General features: G+C 45.2%; 1 protein-coding gene across 1 annotated transcript in view; it reads left to right on the plus strand.

The window, feature by feature from the left end:
• PDE6G (phosphodiesterase 6G) overlaps positions 1-19704 on the plus strand; it is a 186599-nt gene that overhangs the window by 161663 nt on the left and 5232 nt on the right. Inside the window, exon 3 of the mRNA XM_069655139.1 lies at positions 10576-10616. Coding sequence (XP_069511240.1) covers positions 10576-10616 — 41 coding nt within the window. The remainder of the gene's footprint in view (positions 1-10575; positions 10617-19704) is intronic.

Raw genomic sequence — 19704 nt, forward strand, 5'->3', positions numbered from 1 at the left:
AAATAATAATAATAATACTGTCCAAGTGGAGTTTAGTCAAATAAAAGGGCCTATACTAAGAAACCTATTGCCAATCCTTAACGCTATGTTATAAAATAGTGTGGGTTAATGTCCATAAGAAAAGAAAGAAGTGTTAACAAAATTATAAGTCAGGGTCTTATGGCCGGGGTCTTCCTTCCCCACGTTTCCAGCATGGGACAAGGTGGGACTCTCAAGCACAGCACACTCCTGGGCTTCTCTGGCATACACTTACAGTTCCTTTTCTTAGTATTAGGGCCTACTGTGACCAAATCTCTTCTCATGCAAAGTATCTTGCTTCAGAAGGCCTGATACACCAAAACAACAAAACAAAAATTCCTTCTGTTAACCTTTACGTCAGGTGATTACCCTTCATCCTTGGATCCCCTTCAGCCGGGCTCCGATCCTTCTCTCAGTCGGGTTCAGACCAATCACTCACTGTGCACATCCCACAGTCGGGTTCATACTTGCCATCACAATGTTCACAGGTGCATTCATGCTCACCCTAATTCGCATGCATCCCACAGCCCCGTTCACATTTGCCAACATAACAGTTCTGTTTCAACAAAAAGTCCTTCTAGACCCCTTAGGTTGTTCCCTTTACCTACATCTGGGTCTCTGCCCCAGTCAGACTTTCTCTAAAGCCCCTGGCTTCACAAAGTTCTAATAATCATAAAGTCTTACTGTATTTTTAAACAACCCCTTTGGTTAAGTGAGGTCCCCCTCATCCTGGCTCAGACCTTCCAGAGCGCTTGCCGATTTAAACAGAGACTTCGAAGGGCGATCTCGTCTTGCTAGGTCACTCTGTTAGCGTACAGCAAGCGTGGGCTTCATATCATCACAGTTCATACAGTGTTCCCCTCAGCCGGGCGCAAACGCCAGTTCCACAATAACAAAACTTCTGTAATGTGTTAAGGACTTTCGATTGTACAAGGGATTTGGCTCGACACCTTATACCGGCCTTCCCTATGGCCTCTTGGTACTCGACACCTTATACCGGCCTTCCCTATGCCCTCTTGGTACTTGTGGTTTCTTTACCTACAATGTTCAACACAGATTCTTTGTGCAGGAGAGGAGTACCAGCCAGAGACCTTCGACTGGCGCCAACGTGGTGCCTGACAACTCTATATCCGGTACCAAGTTTGTTCACAAAAAACCTCCTGTCTATTTATCTTCTGAAAGTTGACACTGCAACCGTGAGCCCAACGCAGTCCAGTCGACTATCAGTTTCTTCCGACTCACGGCATGTGCTGAACTCATTGGCAGTCCTTTGCCACGGGAGTCAAAAACTGTACCACAATGGCAATCTCACCTCCCTGCCTATCAGTGTGGGAGGGTTCCATATACCGCTGCCATCCGTCGCACCACCTGCAATTCCTTTCATCATAGGCTTTGAGTGTCTGTGTTGAAAAGGGCAACTCCCTTCTTGATGTCCTTTCAGGTCTCGCCGCCTTTCTTCTCCGTTTGAACTGCCGTCCTGGAATGGCTGCCTCCTCATGCGTTCGGCCTTGCTCGCAGTGTGCTCCTGAGCTCTGCCTTTTATCCCTATGGGCAAGGGAAAGGGTAGTCAGGTGTGAGTGGTTGTCAGTAATCACCTGACTCGGCCTGACCCTTGTGTTGGGACATGTCAGGTAAACGGCTCGGGTATTAGTCAGTCGTCGTTCACCCTTTGAGAAAGTTTTTGTGTCGGAAAAGGGGGATGGGGAAGATACCACGTCTCAACATTCAGTGTCCCACATCCTATCCCCGAGGACCCCCCATCCAGGGGATCCTCCCGCACTGGTCCACCCCCAGGAACTGGATCCAATAGCGATGGCCGTGTCCTGGCCACTTTGATGACAGATCCCCGGGGACTAGTAAGTGAGACACATTCAGGTTGCTCACACTATTCATTAGCGATAATAACCTTTTTATTTAATTAAAAATCGTATATATCACAACCCTGGCCCAAAGGAAACGGGGAGCAGTACAACCATAAAAACAATGTACAACACAAAACAAATTACCATTTACAATAAAAACTGATCATTAAAACTGACTAAAAGTAAAGCAAGTGTGAGCAACCTGGAGGTTTTCTCACTTCTCTTCCGTTTGGGTCCTCTATGCAGGTGGCCAGGAAAAGGCCATCGCTTTTGGCTCCTGCCCTTGGGGGTGGACAAGCAAGGGAGGAACCTGGGTAGAGGGTCCTCAGGTAGTGGAGGTGAGAAACCCCTAAGTAAGAGATGGTATTCTAGGTCCTCCTTTGTAAAAAAAAACCCTGTCCCAGAAATAGTATTAGGATATTGTTGATCTAGTCCCATGACTTCAAAGCAGGGTAAGAATCACTATTACACCAACCAGAATAAACAAAAGAAGAAAAACGATACAAATAGGATATAAATAGGATAGTTAATATTGAAAAACGGTATCCCCTTTATCCTCAAGAAGACCCAACTAGACTTTCCCAGACCTTCATGGGTCATTAAAAAGTTGTTCCACTTTCCTCCTCCATTGACTTGCATATGAATACCGGGACGAGGAAGACGCCACTAGGAGCTATGAAGATTACCTCCCTTAACAATTCAATTACTGACACGAAGAAGATGCCTAAAGGTCAGGCATGTCCCAATTATTGGCTTAATTCGGACCTGAAACCACTTAAGGGAATATACGATAGAGCCCAGGAAGTAGTTGGAGAGAAGCAGAAGGAGGGGAAGTGGTAGCAGCAGGGAAGCCAGTTTGATCTGTGACTGTCCCAAGGAGAACGGAGCACCAAAAGGCTGGAGGTTTGCAGAGGAAAGCCAACTGTAATTAATTTCTTGGCAAAGGAGCCGTGTCTCCAGAGAGCCGTTGAAAGAATCCAAAGGAAGCCGTGTGACGTTAGTTTCTTTGATATAACTAAAGACTGTTTGTTACCCTGGCAGATGGTGAGGCCCTCACCTCAGAAGAAGAAGCTGAACATTGGGGAACCAAGAAAACACAACTGGTGAGTGAAAAGCAAACAGCAACCCAGTGTATGTTTTCCCGTCAGCAAATATAACATTTCCAAGTGCGCACATAAAGAAGAAAAACATGCTTGTAAAAACTAAACCTCTATCAGTCTAACAATGAAGTGATACTTAGTCGCCGAGTGATTGTGTGCATGATAGCTCTTTGTGAAATGCTTCTATATGAAACTGTAAGCCTCATACAACAAAGGGAGCTGTGCACGGTCAAGAAGTGGGAGCAAAAACCAAAAAGACCTAAGTGTTTACTTTGAAGAAAGCCTGTAAGGTCTTGGTTGCGTGACCTGTAATGGGTGGACCTGGGGTCTGAAACTGTGCCTTGACCAAGTATCTGTTATCAAGAGGCAAAGGAAAATCAAAGGCTACGTTTCTGGCTACGTGGCCTGTAATGGGTGGACCTGTGGTCTAAAACTGCACCCTGGCCAAAGAACTTTGTGATACAAATCAGGATACTCATTGTGATGAAAGCAGACTACCAAGTGCCTCCAGACTTGAGAAAAAGAGTTCTGGCTGGTGAAAAGCTCAGTGAAAATATCAAAGCTGCAAAGAAATGCTTCTGTCTGAAGAACTTCCAATAAGCTTGGGGAAGGGAACCCTAAGCTTTGGTAACTTGAAACTATTTCTAAGTTGTGATTAAGGTACTTTAATTACAAGGTGACACTAAACTTGGTGAAGGGAAGCCTATGTGTTGGTGTCTTGCTACTGCGTTGTCCTGGAACTGTGTTGAACCCCGGGAAGGGCAACAGAACTATATTCCTGTTTGGTGTTTTGAAGGAAGATAAATTGAACTTTACCAGGAATTTATGAACAATCCCTGCACAGTGTTTGTATTAGCTGTAAGGACAAGTATAGAACTTTGACACAAACTGACCTTTAAGTGGAACATACTGACACAGGCTTTCCTTAGTTTCATTAGGCAGTGAAATCCCTCCATAGTTAGGACAAGTTGGGCCTTCATCCATCCTGATTTATACTGTAATAAAGTTCAACTTTAAATCTGTTGTCTGTGTCTCCTTCCATGAGGCCAATCTCGCACAAGACAAAAATAGATTAAGGTGAGACAAGTATAAAACAAATTAGTGTTTAAGGGTCCTCATAAATTCAACAAGAGTGGGGAGCAAACAGATGGGAACAATGCATGCCAAGCATGGGGGCATCTGCTGAAAAACCTGTGCCAAGAAGCGTCTAGAAGCAAAGCGGGGAAATCACAAAACACTAAAGGACCGCACTCCGAGTGGTCAACCACGATCCCCACAGATGTCCACGACAGACTTGCATGAACTCAGCCTTCTTCCAATGACCTTCACCCCAATGACACCTCCCCTCCTCTTTCTGCCCTGGCTTTGATCTCCTCTCTCTCAGGGACCCATTATCCACTGGGCTGAGGTTTCATTCCCAGGTTCCTGAATCTCTAGGACTCTGTGGCTGTTGCTGAATAAGCTTCACCAAGCCCTGATACTAAAAGCAGAAAGGCACATGAAACTTGAGCTGCATGTCTCACTTGCAATTACAAACAGACCCTCATTTTTGTTCCAGGGCTTTTCAAGTGTTGTGAATGTTAACCCTCATACACAATGTACCACTACACATGCGCTGTGTGAATGACTGACGTTCTGAGTGCCGGGGGTACGACAAGTCTGCAACCTCTGAGCAGGTTTGTCTGGTCAATTACCACTAGCTCAGGGTGTATCTTTGCCAGACTTCCTATCTCTGCCTTGTTTCTCTTTGGGTGAAACGTAATGATCTGTGATAGTCTCTCCATTTGTTGTGGTAAGTTAGCTGTATGGCCATTACAATTGATGGATCTTGCAGTTATTCTTGTGCAACCATCTCCTGTTTGAGTACTGGGAGCATTGCATTGGCTGTGACATACCGGATGCATTCAGCATCCCCCTTCCTTGCTGTATGGTCACAGCCTGGATGTCACGAGAAGTAGTCAGTGGGGTTGCGATATCCCATGGCATGTGTATGATAGTGTAATCATAGTCCTATAGGCAGATTCCCCACCTTTCATTTCTCGGCGGCATTTTTGTGCATGATTTTTCAAATAAGGACAGCAGAGCCTGATGATTTGTAACCAGTGTGAATCTCTTCCCTATAATGAAGTTGTGGACATTTGTGCAGACCCAGACAGCTGCAAGGCTCTGTTTCTTTATGGTCTTTCTATGAGCGAGAGAGCCCTGCTGGCATAGACTACAATGTGCTTGGGTTGCAAATCCTCATCCTTAGTTTGGGCTAGGATGATCCCCAACCCCACCAAGCTCACCTCCACAATCTCAGCATGCCAAGCGGGTCGAAGTAGGCCAAACGCTTCTGCTCCACCAGTGCGCCTTTGATGTTGGCGAACGCCCTAGTCCATTGGAAGCCGACGTCCTTCTGCAGGAGGCACCTCAGTGGCTCTGTTTGCGTGGCGTAATGTGGGAGGTATCTGGCACAATAGCCCGCCATGCCAAGGAATGAACGGATGTCTGAAATCTGTTTTCCAATCTGCCCCCGCACCCCAATCAGGCTGACTTTGTCAGGATCCGGGGTTCATACTCGCGTCAGAGAACATATGGCTGAAAAATCTCAATTTTCTCTTGTTGATATTGTACTTCTCAAAGTTCAACGTCAACCCTACCGTTTGCAGCGCTGCACACACCTCCAACAGTGCCTGGTTTTGATCTTCTTAGGACGTGCTGTAAACAAAGATATCATTGCTGTAGTTAAACGCTGATTTGATGGGGTGGATGACTTGATGGATGGTGTCCTGGAAGATCTCCACTTTGTTGGAGATTCCGAAGTTTAGGCGTTTGTATAAGAATAGCCCCTGTGTGTCAAAAATGTAATTATTACCTGGAGTCGGGGTGCAGCTCCAACTGATGGCACCTCTGAGATCAAGCTTTGAAAATGTTGTGGCTTTGTTAAGTTGGACAATCATGTACTCAATATTGGGGCCGGGGTATCGCTCCGGTTAAATGGCAACGTTGGCCACCCTCATATCGATTCACAATCTTATGCGACCCACGTCTTTTAGGGACAATCACTAATGGGGAGATTCAGGCGTGGGGCCCCCGGCCCGCACAATGATGTTGTTTTGTAATAATTGACTGAGCTCTTGTGAAACCAGCTTCTGTAGATGGAACCCAGCTCTGCGTGGGTGCTTGGGGACAGGCTGTACGAAGTCATCAATGTGTAGTTTAATAACCACTCCCTTAAGTTTCCCAAGTCCCTGGAATATTGTTGGGAAGTATGACTGGATGGTTTCTTTGGATACCGGTGCCATTGACATTTTGAAAACCATGTCCATGTCCTTTTTTGGGCCTGCAGTGCACTGCACTATATCAGTATCTTGATAATGTATGTCAATGAGGCCTAATTGTTTGGTGATTTTGAAGCTGAGGAGGCAGCGTCCTCTGATGGGGCTGCGTACTACATGTATGGTGTTACTCGCCGAGTGATCCTTATGCAGCACGGTTCATTGAAATTGTCCAATAGACTGGAGTGGTTTGCTTGTACCCCACTGTAAAATTCTCGCCATGGACCTGGAGAGGATGCGTTTACAGGCCATTTGCAAGAACTCCTACTAACCCAAAATGTTGACGGTGGCTCCGGTGCCTATTAAGAAGCAATGGTTTTTGTCCCCCATGTTGATGAGTACTCTCTGGGCTTCTTCAGCCTCCTGGATTTCGTAATTAAGATTGGTGTATTCATCTGGATATGCAGAGTAGACCTGAGAGTCCGTTGGGTGATTGGTGTAGCCCTGTAGGGTGAGCAGTGGGCCATTGTACCCATCCCTGCACTGTGGGTACGGAGGAAACTGATTCTCCCCCTGGTCAGTTTTGTAATCCAGTATCTCTTCCATTGCTCTCACATACCTATGTGGGCCAGAGTTATATCTTGGGGGCATTTGCCCTTGGCCTTGTGGGGGTGGACTTTACATGTTGCCTTGCCTCCAGGCTACCATAGGGCAATACTGTGGCGTGGGGAACGGCTTCCCTTCCCTGCAGACTGTTTGGAAGTTTCCTTCTCTCCCTCAGTTGGAGCACAGATGGGTTAGCGCTGGACATGCACCTGTATTGGGGAAAGCATACATGCATCTCTAGCACACTCTCTGGGGCCTGGTTGGCTGTCGAGTAGGCAACTGTGGGTGACTGGCTGGTTGACTCACAAATGTGACTGGTGCTCCGTTCTATGTATAGGTAATGCGGCTACTGTTTCGCTGTTGTTCAACTTCTTAGTCTGTTGGTTTTCCATGGAAGCTGCTTGGGCATCATAACTCTCATATACACTCGCAAGAAATATGATGTCATCTAGGGGAAGGGGTTTCTTCAGTAGTTGTTTCCTAAAGGTGGAGGACATGCATCATTCAATGGCTTGCAGCCCGATGGCCTCTTCATCAGAAAACTGTGCGAACTGGCAATGCACTAGCTTCTGTCGCAGGCGCGTTCTGAATTCATCAATAGTTTCCTGGGCTTGTTGTGTACACTGGTTAAATGTGTTGTGTTCATAGTCTGTTTGGCTGAATGCAGGGTGTCATATTTGGCTCTCTCTCCATCAGTAATTGTTTTAATGATGGCTTTGATCTCCTTCCCAGCCAGGTTGGTGAAAATGTCACACAAAGCGATGACTTGTCTTCCTCCACCGCTTTAACAAAGTTATTCAAATCGTCCAAACATTCTGCCAACCTGGTGCCCTTATGGTGCAGTGGTAAGGTGAATGGGAGTGGCTTTGGAAGAAACGCCAACCAAGAGGTGGAGGACAGCATGGCCTGGTGAGCTCTGGCATCTTGTGCATCTTGTTCCATGGTGGTGCAGAGCAGTGGGAGGTCGCACAGGGACGGTGCGGGTGCAGGAGGAACTCGGGCCTCTTAACATGGGTTGGCTGGAGGAGGTATGTCTCTGCTGGTGTTGCTGGTGGCACTGCTGGTGTTGCTGGCAGTGCGTGATAGTGCTAGACAGGATGCTGTAAGGCACTGGATGCAGCCTGGCAGTGTGTCTGGACTCCTTGTAGAGTGGATGACATTGGTGAGGTCTGACGGCACCCCAGTGCCTCCTGTAATGCTCCGGAGGGGAGTGCCTGCAGCAGGCTAAGCTGGAGGCCCATAGGGTACGTGGCCCGACTATGGCAAAGCTCCAGATGGAGCGACAAGTGAAGGAGAGAGGCGGAGCGGGCTAACGGCCCATTTCAACAAGGCTCTAGGTAGAGTATGAAACGACACACTCAAGATGGTGCGGGTCGCAGCAGTTCATGGGCACACAGCCCTTTGGAGAAGGCTCTGGGTGGAGCAGCAAGCACTGCACACACCAGCGGATGCGGGGCGGGACTGCCGTGGAAGTAGGAGCACGGTCGCCAACAGAGGCTGTGACAGAGTCATCGCTGGGTGGCATGGCCTGTGCGGAGGACCTTGTCAAGATTGCACAAGCATAATACGCTGCAGGATCACCGGTACAGGCTTCAGTGGAGCTTGGCGGGATCGCCAGAACAATAGAGTTAGGAACTCGTCGGCAGCTGTAACCCTTTGAGGTAGGGCCTTGGAAAGTACAGCAGCCACACACTCGGTCTGGAAAGCAAGTACTTCTTTATTATACGTTCACTCTCTTCCTCTTGACATCATATACTGGTGTCTTCCCTCATGCCCCCTCCCCTTCATACCACGTGTCCTCCCGTCACTCTCAGCAGGACCTGCTCCATTAGTAAATACTCGTATTGATCACACTTTTACTTTTGCAAATGGTTTTCCTTGTCTGGGTGAGCATGAGGTGTTATATGATCTACTGGAAACCTGCAAGTAAGAGCAAAGACGTTACACTTACAGTTCTAAGTGGACAGACACTGCCATGGTCATCCAAGCATATAGTAATGGTCAAGGATTGTTGAAAGGGGTTCGGAAGAACCTTCAATTATTAGGAACACCAAATATCCCACAGAAAAAGCATAGTTTTGAATTTGGAATAATCACATGCTCTGGCATATTAAAATGCGAGCAATGAATACCGACAGAAATATTAACAGAAATTAACACCAGTTAAATAAAGTTTTCAAATCTGCTAGAATAAACCAACTCTAGGATACACTCACTACTTACAAGGTTGCCTTGAAATCAAGGTTCCTGGCTTGAGGTATTTGTTGAATTGTGCTTGTATATTGTGCCCTAATCTTTTGGTGCAGGCATATTTTATTCTGAAGGAAGTAGTAGACTGTTTTATTTATTACTGGCGAGTAGAAAGTGTTGGTCGAACCTCAAAATGTCGATTCCTCCTAATAACAAAACACCAAAAACAGCAGCAAACGAAATAGTTCAAGGGCTTGATTTTGTCTCACCCCAGAGGTAATCAATCCCCTACTCTAACTTTCTGTCACTTGCTCCTTTGCCTCTAAAGATTTCCCTGGCAATATCTAGTACTTCTTCTATTTCTATGCTCAGTCCTGATTTATGGTACTAGTATCTGTGGGTTGCCCCAGTTATAGAAACATAACGCTGGCCATACACATAATAAGGAAAATGATTCTACATATCTCAGAATCCAGTGCGTCGATGGCTAAAAATCAAGACCTGAATGACATAACAACCATAAACGGGGCCCTTTGGCAAATATGCATTGACTTGTGAGGCATCACCTCCCTCTAAACCATTTTTCGTTTCTGTTGAATAGGCTGTTTTAAAGGATTTTGTAAAGGTTTCGGAAAGAAGACTGATTTTAAAAACAGGTTAAGAAAAATACCCGAACATGAGAAATACACTGAAGTAAATGAGCCCTTTCAAACTTTTTGCAAAGTTTTACTTTCTACTGGACAAACTCATATACTGTTAGATGCAATCTTACAAAAATCAGGGTAAATGAGTGAATGGTAATGCGCTCTTTTGTGACTCTCTACCATTTAATTCTTACGAAAGTCTGCAGAGCCGGTATACTGGAAGGCAAGGAGCATGTAAACCATAAGCGTATCCACGGTGCCCTCACTATCAATAACACGATGGAAATCCACCCACGACACGTTTTATGCTCATTTGTGCTTTTTTACAAGGTTGTAATCTGTTTATACAGAAATTCATGTTGATCATTTACAGATGGCAACTGAAAATTAAGAGAACATTTCAAAGCAAAGGAAAAGGAAGGAACATTCTGTGGCTCAATATATTAAATTATATAAAACTAAATGAAATATTAAAAGTCACAAACATAGCAAGCACAAACATAGCAAGCACAAACATAGCAAGCACAAACAGTTTGGGCTCTTTAGTCCGTTCAATGTGAAGAGGCTTTACTGTCCCTCTAAATTTAAAATCCAACATACAAGGTGTGAGGAACATCAATTTCTATATATATGTATATTTGTATATATCGCAAGAGCCATATTTCTTGAGTTTAAGTGTGAAGATTATAGGAGTTCTTTAAATGTCTTTCGAAATTATGGTGTCAGGCTTCTCTGGCTGCATTTTACTTTGCCAAACAAATGTTTGGCTGTGAAAACCTCTCCTTTGCAATTTATAGTGTTTACACTTGGATGGGTATTTAAAAAGGTTTCTTCTGTTTTTTTGATCAACTCTAGAAAATGTACATTAATACATGTATCTTCCCTCTTGCTGCAGTTTCGGAGACGACATCCCAGGAATGGAAGGGCTTGGAACAGGTACAACAGCTTTCAATACTAAAAGATTTTCATTTCCTAAATGTATGTGTATTTAATATATGGGATTGCGAAAGACCAGGCTTAGCTGGTAAGCAATGGAAGGACGATCACAAGAATAAAAGGATGAGGGAATCATAGAGTGCCAGTGGGCAGCAAAGAGGCAGATGGTAGCATAATATCGGACAGATGATGTCCCAGACCTACGAGTCAATAGACATAGGACTACTCTATTGGGGAGTTTCCTACTATTAATTCGTTTTTGGCTGATGTGTGAAATTGCCCTGATGAAGAAACCACTGAAGCACAGCCTACTGTCTGTGACTATTCTACGCTCTGTCGATGCATAATGGCTCCTGCATTCAATCCCGATGTATCACCAACACAACTATGGCCTCCAAAAGATCATGTATTGGAATAATCCTGAAAAGCACTGAATATCCACATGCCATTATCTTGGCATGAAATTAATTGGTCTTTCTAACCATCAAATACAGCCACCACCTGCCCAAAATTGTAATTTGAATAAAAAAACAATTATCACGAGAAGTATGGAGTTCCTTTGCAGACCGGGATCGTAGAATTGTTAACGGGTCACTATTATAGTTTTATTTCTGTTGTCTACGTTTGGAATGAAGATTATTGTGTCCTCTAAATCAAGACCTAAACCCTTCGTTGTGTAGGACAATTGAAATCAGGAATGAAGCCAATACCAAATGTTGTTGTATCTCCATTTATAGTCAGTGATTGCTTGCAAGTGGGGAAGCATCTTAAAACTGGAAACTGGTGTCTTTCCACAAGGTGTAATAGTCCTGATTGCTTACGCCTTAATGTCTTTCTCTGGCCAGGTGTAGCTATTTAGGCCTTTTGGCAACTGAAGCAAGATCCTAGTGCACACAGTTACGAGTATGTTGATTTACTTCCTTCCTCCTTCCTCTGGCATTGTGGGCCTAAAAGTGTCCCACACCATTTTATTTTCATCTTAACTGATTGCAGGCTTTTCAGGGCCCTATACCCAACAACTGATTTGTTTGCCAAGCTCTCACGAGCAGTCAGGTCAGCGTCCTAATCAGTAGGGAGATCTAGAGAAGGGTCTCTGGATTTGACTACGTGTACCCTGGGTGTTCCCTTGACTCCCTACCCTTTGCCTCTCAGATCTGCCATAACCTTGCTGTCTATGCACTGGCTTTCCTCAACTTTTCTTTCACCCTCCAAAAGTCTTCACATTCTTTCAACCTCCCATGATGTTGTTTTGTCCATGGTATTCCCTCCTCTTCAGGATGTGGTTCTCCCCATTACCGCACAACTTCCCTTTCCACCTTCCCTTGCAAATCCAACTAGTCGTACTAATCCTTCTGCCCCTCCAAACTACAATCATCTTCTTATGTCACTGCTTCCAAATCAATCCCAGCCCGTGATATTCGCACCTCCTTCTCACACCTGGGTTGCACCACCTCCACTGTGTCTTGTACACCTCCTCTCCCCATCAGGGACCCGCTTTTTTCTCCTTTCCTCGCCATTCCCATGGATTAAATCTCCTGCTGATGCCCCCACCTCCTCATGTTATGTCTCCTTCTCTGCTGTTACCAGCTCTTTCAGCTTCTTCCTTCTCTCCACCTCCTTCTATCCACTCTTGTATCTTGATGATACAAATTACTCTTTCACCTTAACTCCCACCACCTAGTTCTGTCCACTCACCTCCTGATGGTACCACCTTTTCCTTCAATATCTTTGCTCTCACTCCCTACCTCTCCAGTTTCTTCAATCTCTATACTGTGTCCCCTCTTATCCCTTTCCTGAGGGTCTGCACATATGAGTGGTAATTGAATATGGGCTAGGATTGTCCATCTTCCTCAAGTGAACATGGGGCTGCTTTCGGATCAGGGGGTTGAACTAAGCTTATATCTGGCCTGTCCGCCATCTTGGACTTTAGATTTACTCCTCAGAGCGATCCTGAGACAACCTGCACAAGGCTCAGGGCTGTGGTGTTAGAATTTGAATTGTTGGGTAGAAACACTCTGGCTCGGTGTGTTCTACATTTCCTGATTTAATTTTACAATTGGGCTAACAGGGAACTTAATACTTTGCTTGCCCAGCATGATCATCTTTTGCCAGGAGATACCAAAGTTGTAATGATGCTTTGTGTGGCAGTTCCACAGCATTCATGAAGCCACTGGATTGAAACATTGTACCTACATAATTGTGTAGTTGGATCTTCAAATGTAACCCCTTTGATCTTTCTTACACCGGAAGCCTTCCTTTTCGATAATGGAGATTTTGGCACGGTTGAAAAAAGACTTTCATTACCTTCAGAGTGGGACAAGAGTCGAGGTCAGGGTTTAAGCTTGAGGGCTGGTCTTTCAGTGGGGTAGGGTTTGGTGGGGCTTGACCGTGAGGACCTATGTGCTAATCTACTGCCATATGCCAAGAACCCAGATAAGGTGACCAGGGGACGCCCCCATACTACTACCATGAGCCCAACATCTACTGGCTTGAGGTGGCACCCAACCCCTTGAGTCACTACCATGATGGTTCTCAGAACCAGGCGCAAGACTTTGTCATGCCGTAATAATCAGACAAACTAGAACAGTGATCCCATGCAGTAAAACACGCATGTGCAGTGGTCGAAGATGGCGGGAGCGGTTGGGAGCGGTGCCCCTATACTTTAAAAAAAAAGTTTTACTGTTCCTATACTTTCATTTTAAAAAGAACGCATTCCGGAATGGTTTTCTTTTAAAAGTGTAAGAAAAAGTTGAAACTTGCACCAAACGTTCCCTTAAACAGCAGGCGCATTTGGTATTTCTTTAGTGGGTTGTATGGTGCAGGGCATGGGGGTGTGGCAATGGGGTCTATGGGCAGCAGGGATAGGCCAGCGGGGAACATAGTTCCACTACTTCTTTTCACACACTTCGACCACTGCACATGTGCAAATAGTAAAGCATACAACAAGAAATAAAAACAGCACAGTTGTTCTGTCATAAACCTGCTGTTATGTTTAAGGACACTTTCCACTACTCAAGCCACATTCTCCTCCTTAGCCTGCTCTCTTTTGGTCACGTTCACTACCTCCGCGGTGCATGTTTTCTCTATATTCGGACCTGTCCTGATGGCTCCTTTTCAGAGGCTTTTTGGGATAATATTGCCCTTTCTAGACCAAACTAGTAATTTTTAGCTGTGAGTTGACTCACCTTCAACCCCTGTGGCCAGTATCTTAATCCTTAACATGGGCCTACTGCTTGTGGCAGTAGGATGCCCAAGGATACCTTGTCCTAGCCATTCAGCTGGCAAACCCTTGTTCCAATCTTTGCTGACCCAACTTCTGTCATGGTCTCTTCTCCCTATACTCTTCTTTAGTTGGATCATGAAGCCATTCTTTTCTTTGTTGTGTGTCATAACTCTTCTCTCGAACCCTGCCTGAGTAGAGGAATGAATGCTCGATAAACCTTGGAATAAACTCTCCTCTCATGCTCACTTTGTTGGCTACCTGCCATCCTAAACTTTCATGTCCCTGCCAAAAAAGGACTTCTTCACAATAGGATTCAAACATAAATGGTTTACTCCTGAGTTTATGGAAGCTAAATCCCTCACCAAAGCTAAAGAGCGGCAATGAAGAATGTACTATGCCCTCGAGTGTAATGGAACATATACCACCCAACTGCCCCTTAAGAAATCATATCCACTCCTTCATAAAATATATTATTTTTGTGCAAGTATTTAGAAATCGCAAAAATAATATTTTACATTTCTCAAAGAAACATCCCCCTGCTGACGCAGCCGTCTCTATTTCCACATGCCTAGCCCCCTGTGAATCCCCCTCTAGCTTCTTCTTCAATAAAGTCCAGAATATTAGCAAAAAGTGATATTTTACTGCTCATCTTTCAATCCAAGTCAACCAATTAATTCAATTGCTTCCGCATTACCTTCTGCAGCAACTTCCTTCTCTTTGTAATTCTACAAAACCAGGGACTCCTCTTGATATCTGTCCTATTAAATTCCTCTAGCAACTTCCTATAGCTGTTAAGTATTAAGCAGCTGCAGAAGAGAATGGCTCTCTTTCCCCAGGAGAGCTACCCCTCTCTTTTAAAACAGGTATTCTGGATTCTCTCTGGTACAATCATACTCTCGACCCCTCCATTTCACCTTTCCTCTTCCTTCCATGGCTACACTTGTTGGCTTTCATGCTACCACTCACTTGAGCAATTTGTGGAGAGTAACTCTGTTCCACACTTTACAGGCTGGACCCAGGCTAGATTCCACCTGAACCACTCCATCAAATTGGTGCCTGTGGCTGCAGTTGACTACCTTTGCTTTTTTTTGGATACTGAAAGTGATTTTCCACTGCCTTAGTTCCTTTGGGAACAGCAGCACTGCACTGACATGGATCACCACCTTGTTCCTTTGTGATAGGAGGCAGGCCATGACTCTGCCTGGCTTGCCCTCAATAACATCATCTCCTCGGTGGGATTCCTCAGGATTATTTTTAATCTTCGCTTTCTGTGGCTTTACTTCTCTTTACCTAAGCTAACAACAAACACCTAGCTCCACATCCAGCTGGATGTCAACACGGGCTCCGTAGCCCAGCAATTCCAACTCTGCATGCTCTCCATGGCTGCCTGGATGCCTCAGAACAGCCTCAAGCTAAACGATGAGAAAACGGATGTTGTGTTGATTAGGGAAGGATCTTATGTTAATTGTGGGCTCCTCCTATGGTCCCTTGCCCTGTACCTGTTTCCAGCATGGGCTTGAAGCTGCTTTACATCTCACCCTTCTCTCATAAATTCGACAAGTCGCTTCCTCAGAAACAAATCTTCCCCTTTCACGTGCTCCTTTTCTCGCCAGGATGGCATTGCTTCCATGCGCTTCAGACTGGACTATGACAATGCAACCAACTTGGGTTTGCCCGACTGCAGTCTTGGTCAGCTGTAACTCATTCAAAATGTCGCCGCCTGCCTTCTCATGAAAGCTGGTCATCACTCCCACATCACCCATAATCTCTATTCTCACCACTTACTCTCTTATGAGTTCAGTATTATTTACCTGGCCCATAGATGCTTCTGCAATGGCTACAGTCTTCTCGCAACTTTCCATACTCTGCATCTTTCTTCTGGAGTCGTAGCTCATCTAATAAACTTCTTTTCAAAGTCCATCATCTTCACACATCTCGCAAAGGTGGGAGATATAGAACTCTTTACCAAGCTCTTTAGATTCTGTTGCAGACTTTCTAGACATCCCTAAAGCCCTGGCTATCGTTTACATAATTGTCTTTGCTTCTCGTCTCTGGGCCGGTTTCATCTTAATGTCTCGTTCAACTTCCTTTCCCCAGTGCCAGGAAACCCCTATAGTGAAAAACACGCACTCTGTAATTGGTCATAAAAATACTGTCCATACGGTACCTTCGGGGCCTTTAAATGCCATATATGTATCTAGTGGGAATTTCTAGCATACCTTGAAGCCATGTACATAAAGGGAGGTTTAACCAGCACAGAGATATCACTGCAGTATTGTGTCACACTCAGGAGGACACAGTCCCAGAGGACCGATTACTGACAAAGGACATGGCGCTAGTTCTGCACCATACATCTTATAAAACAGACATTACTGCGCAACGTGAAATCGGTCCTTATATAACCCAAGAATATAACAACCACATAAGAGAGCATTTCAAAGAACAGGCTATGGCAATCACGCCCCAGTTGGGGGCATACATGGCCAGTAACGGGCCGCCATCCCGAGCCTAGGCAGGTCCGGACGAAAGCGAGGGCTGTGGGCCAGTTTCTGTCATGTACACACCCCGGCTCGGGTGTGTTTGCAATTTGCAGTATATTTTTTTCTTGCGAGATGGGCTCCACGCTCTGTCACCATTGGAAAAGGGACTTAATCCCCTTTTCACTTCCATGTCGTCCATGGGCGGGAGGAGTGCCGGGACTGGAGCACAAAGCTAAGGTCCAGCAGGGAACTGGGGTGTTGGGTGGGAGGGTGCTAATGTTATTTGGGGGTGGAGTGGGACGTGGGGAGGCAACAGGAAGAGGCACCTTGTTGCCTCCCCACAATACAGATAGTCCCAACCAGGGAAGGGCTTTGGGTGGCTGGAAAGAGCTGGTGGTATGCATTGTATTCTCGCCCACTCTTGCCCTGATTGGCGGAGCACCCTTTCCCGAGTGCAAATACTCCTTCTTAGTCTTTTTACTGCTATGTCCTATCCCATCCCATCTCTTTGTACTTCTAAACCCCCTACTCTCCAACTATCTAACCGAAATGCTTGCAATCCTAACTACCCATCTGATGCAATATTCGTCCCCTATCAACTCAGCTCTTTGGAATGTGCACTCCATTTGCAATAAGGATCAGTCTGTTATTGGTACTTTTCTCCATCTTTATTTACATTTTCTCTGTATTACTGAAATGTGTTCATCGACTTCCAATGATGCTACTCCTGCTGCTCCGTCAACCCTTACTACTACTTTTTTCCATACCTCCCACCCCTCAGGTCGAGGAGGGGGTATTGGTATTGGTTATCGCTCTTCGTACACCATTTCTCCTCCCCTTCCCAATCCTCCACTTTTCTTCACTTTTGAATATTAGTACTCTCTTTTTTTTAATAAACCCTGCTCTTCAACCTTTCTGCTGATCGATCGCCTTCCGAGCTCTTTCACCACTTTCTGTGATGATCTATATGCTCTCCTGCTCCTTCTTCTTCCCTAGGACACGTCTTTGATTCTTATTAGTCATTTTAATCTTCATCTCTCGATTCATTCTCTGGCGCTCTTATATCTATTTTTGACTCATGTTATCTTTCTCCTGTTCTTATCCCCCCTTTGGATGGTTCCATGTAATAATGTCCCTGCAAAAATGTCGCCTGGCAAAAAAGGCACCAAAAAATGGCTGTTTTTTGCAGGGACATTATTACATTGGACATGCGGGGGACACCCCTGGAACTCCAAAAACCTTTTATTTGTTTCAAGGGGAGCGGGGGACATTTGGTCACCATATATAATGTCATCACAACCTTTTCCGGTGACATTATGTATGGTGACAATATACATAGGGATAATATTACCAGATAGCCTTCTGACATCTTTGGCTCTTGCCAGGACCCACTTTTCTCTTGGCCATTATCTTTAAACTCGTCACTGCATTTCCTATATATTCATCTGAACATGTTCTTCCATTTTTCTCTTTTATCTCTCCTGTAATCTTATCTCACCTCATCTAGATTGTGATCTACGCATCTTTGACATTTCTGATTTCACGTTGGCTATTACTTCATTTCTACCTTCACTGCATGAGTTCACCTCTATACCCGTCGACCCTACATCTTCGCTCTTGTCCTCATCTATTTCTAATACTCTTGACTCTGTACCTTCATTCTTTCATTCCTTCGTGTAAAAAACCTCAACCCTGTCTGACCCTGTAATTTTGCTCACTGCATCGTACTCTCCGCGGCGCTGAGCATGGTTGGAGAAAGTCCCCCGTTCCCATTCTGATTCCATTCTTCTCACTTCACTTCACACAGCGTTGGATGCTTGCACTGCTTTCTGCCAAACACTAATGTTTAACTGATCTTCTTGACTCTTTCTCTTCCTATCCACGATGTCTCGTTCAGATCCTGTCTCACATTCTTTCTACTACCTTTCCTGACACTGCCATTACTTCATTGTTATCTGCTTCTGACCTAGCCTCCTACTTTTGCACTAATGTTGCTCTTCTATTATCTCCTCTGCTTCGCCCCTGCTCCTTTCCTCTGTTCCTTCTTCTCTGTCTTCTTTTCTTCCCCTTACTGAAGCCGACACTGCTACTATTCTTTCTGAAGCTCATCCCACTTCTGTTCCTTCTGATCCTCTCTCTTCGTTGTTAATTCCCAAGGCTTGTCCTTTTCTCCTTCCCCATCTTACTTGAATACTAAACCCATCTTACATCATACTAAAAGAACTAGAGTCTCCAATTCCCACACCTGACATCTACAACAAAAATAAGACATGGGGCCTCATTACACGGTAGGCGGAGAACCCTGGCTCTATTAGCGCCATGGTTCATGCCGGTAAAATACCGGCACCGCCTTGGTGGAAAGGGGAATTACCACCCCATTCCAAGGTTGGCGGGGCGGTAATTCCCCCTTCCGCCATTGCCCTTCCCCATTCCCATTTTTGCCCCATAGGGCATAATGGAAATGGGGAAGGCGCTAATTACGGCACCGCAAATTGCGGTACCGTAATTAGCTCCCTGGGTCCCTTTGCGGGTTGGTTTTTAACGCCTGCAAAAAGCAGGCTTTAAATTCCCCAACCCGCAAAGGGACCTCGTAGTAAGGCGGTAAGGATTTACCGGTACCGGTAAAATACCGGTACTGGTAAACCCTTACCGCCTACCGTGTAATGAGGCCCATGGTGTTCAGATATCCAACATGCCTTATCCAATAAAATAACCACTCTTCAAAACAAAATCACCCAAAAAAAAGACTCTCTGAATTTACCACCACAATTGAATAACCCCCCCCCCATCCAGCGAAACACTTAATGACCAAATTGGCAGATTCCACTTTACAAAAACTTCCATACTAGAGGTAGAGAAAGGCATCTTGTCACTTAAGCCGTCCAATCGTAAAGGTGACCTCTGTCCTGCTCAGATTATAAAGGATGCGGCTAGAGATCTTGCACCTTTAATTTCTAAACTGATCAATGCCTCCTTCGCATGTGGCACCATTCCCTCTAATCTGAATCAATCCTGGATACTACCACTGTTAAAGAAGCAATCTTTAGACCCACTTATTCCCACTAACTACCGTCCCATTATGACGGTACCGTTCCTACTCAAAATACTTGACACGGTCGCATACACCATGATCCAAAAATATTTAGAACTGCATAAGCTCCTAGGAGCAAGACAATCTGGTTTTCATCCATTGCATGGGACAGAAACGGCCCTCGTTGACTTAAACACACAGGTTGATGAGTTAAGGGATAAAGGTAATACAGCCCTCCTCCTACTGTTAGATCTCTCAGCTGCATTCGACCTAGTGGATCATAAGGTCCTTTGTAATCATTTGGACTCAGCAGCTCACTTCTCTACAGAGGCCATCAGATGGATAGAATCATTT

Source organism: Ambystoma mexicanum, chromosome 3q (genome assembly GCF_040938575.1).
Source record: "Ambystoma mexicanum isolate Mex_15411 chromosome 3q, UKY_AmexF1_1, whole genome shotgun sequence".
In the NCBI taxonomy this organism is placed as follows: domain Eukaryota; kingdom Metazoa; phylum Chordata; class Amphibia; order Caudata; family Ambystomatidae; genus Ambystoma; species Ambystoma mexicanum.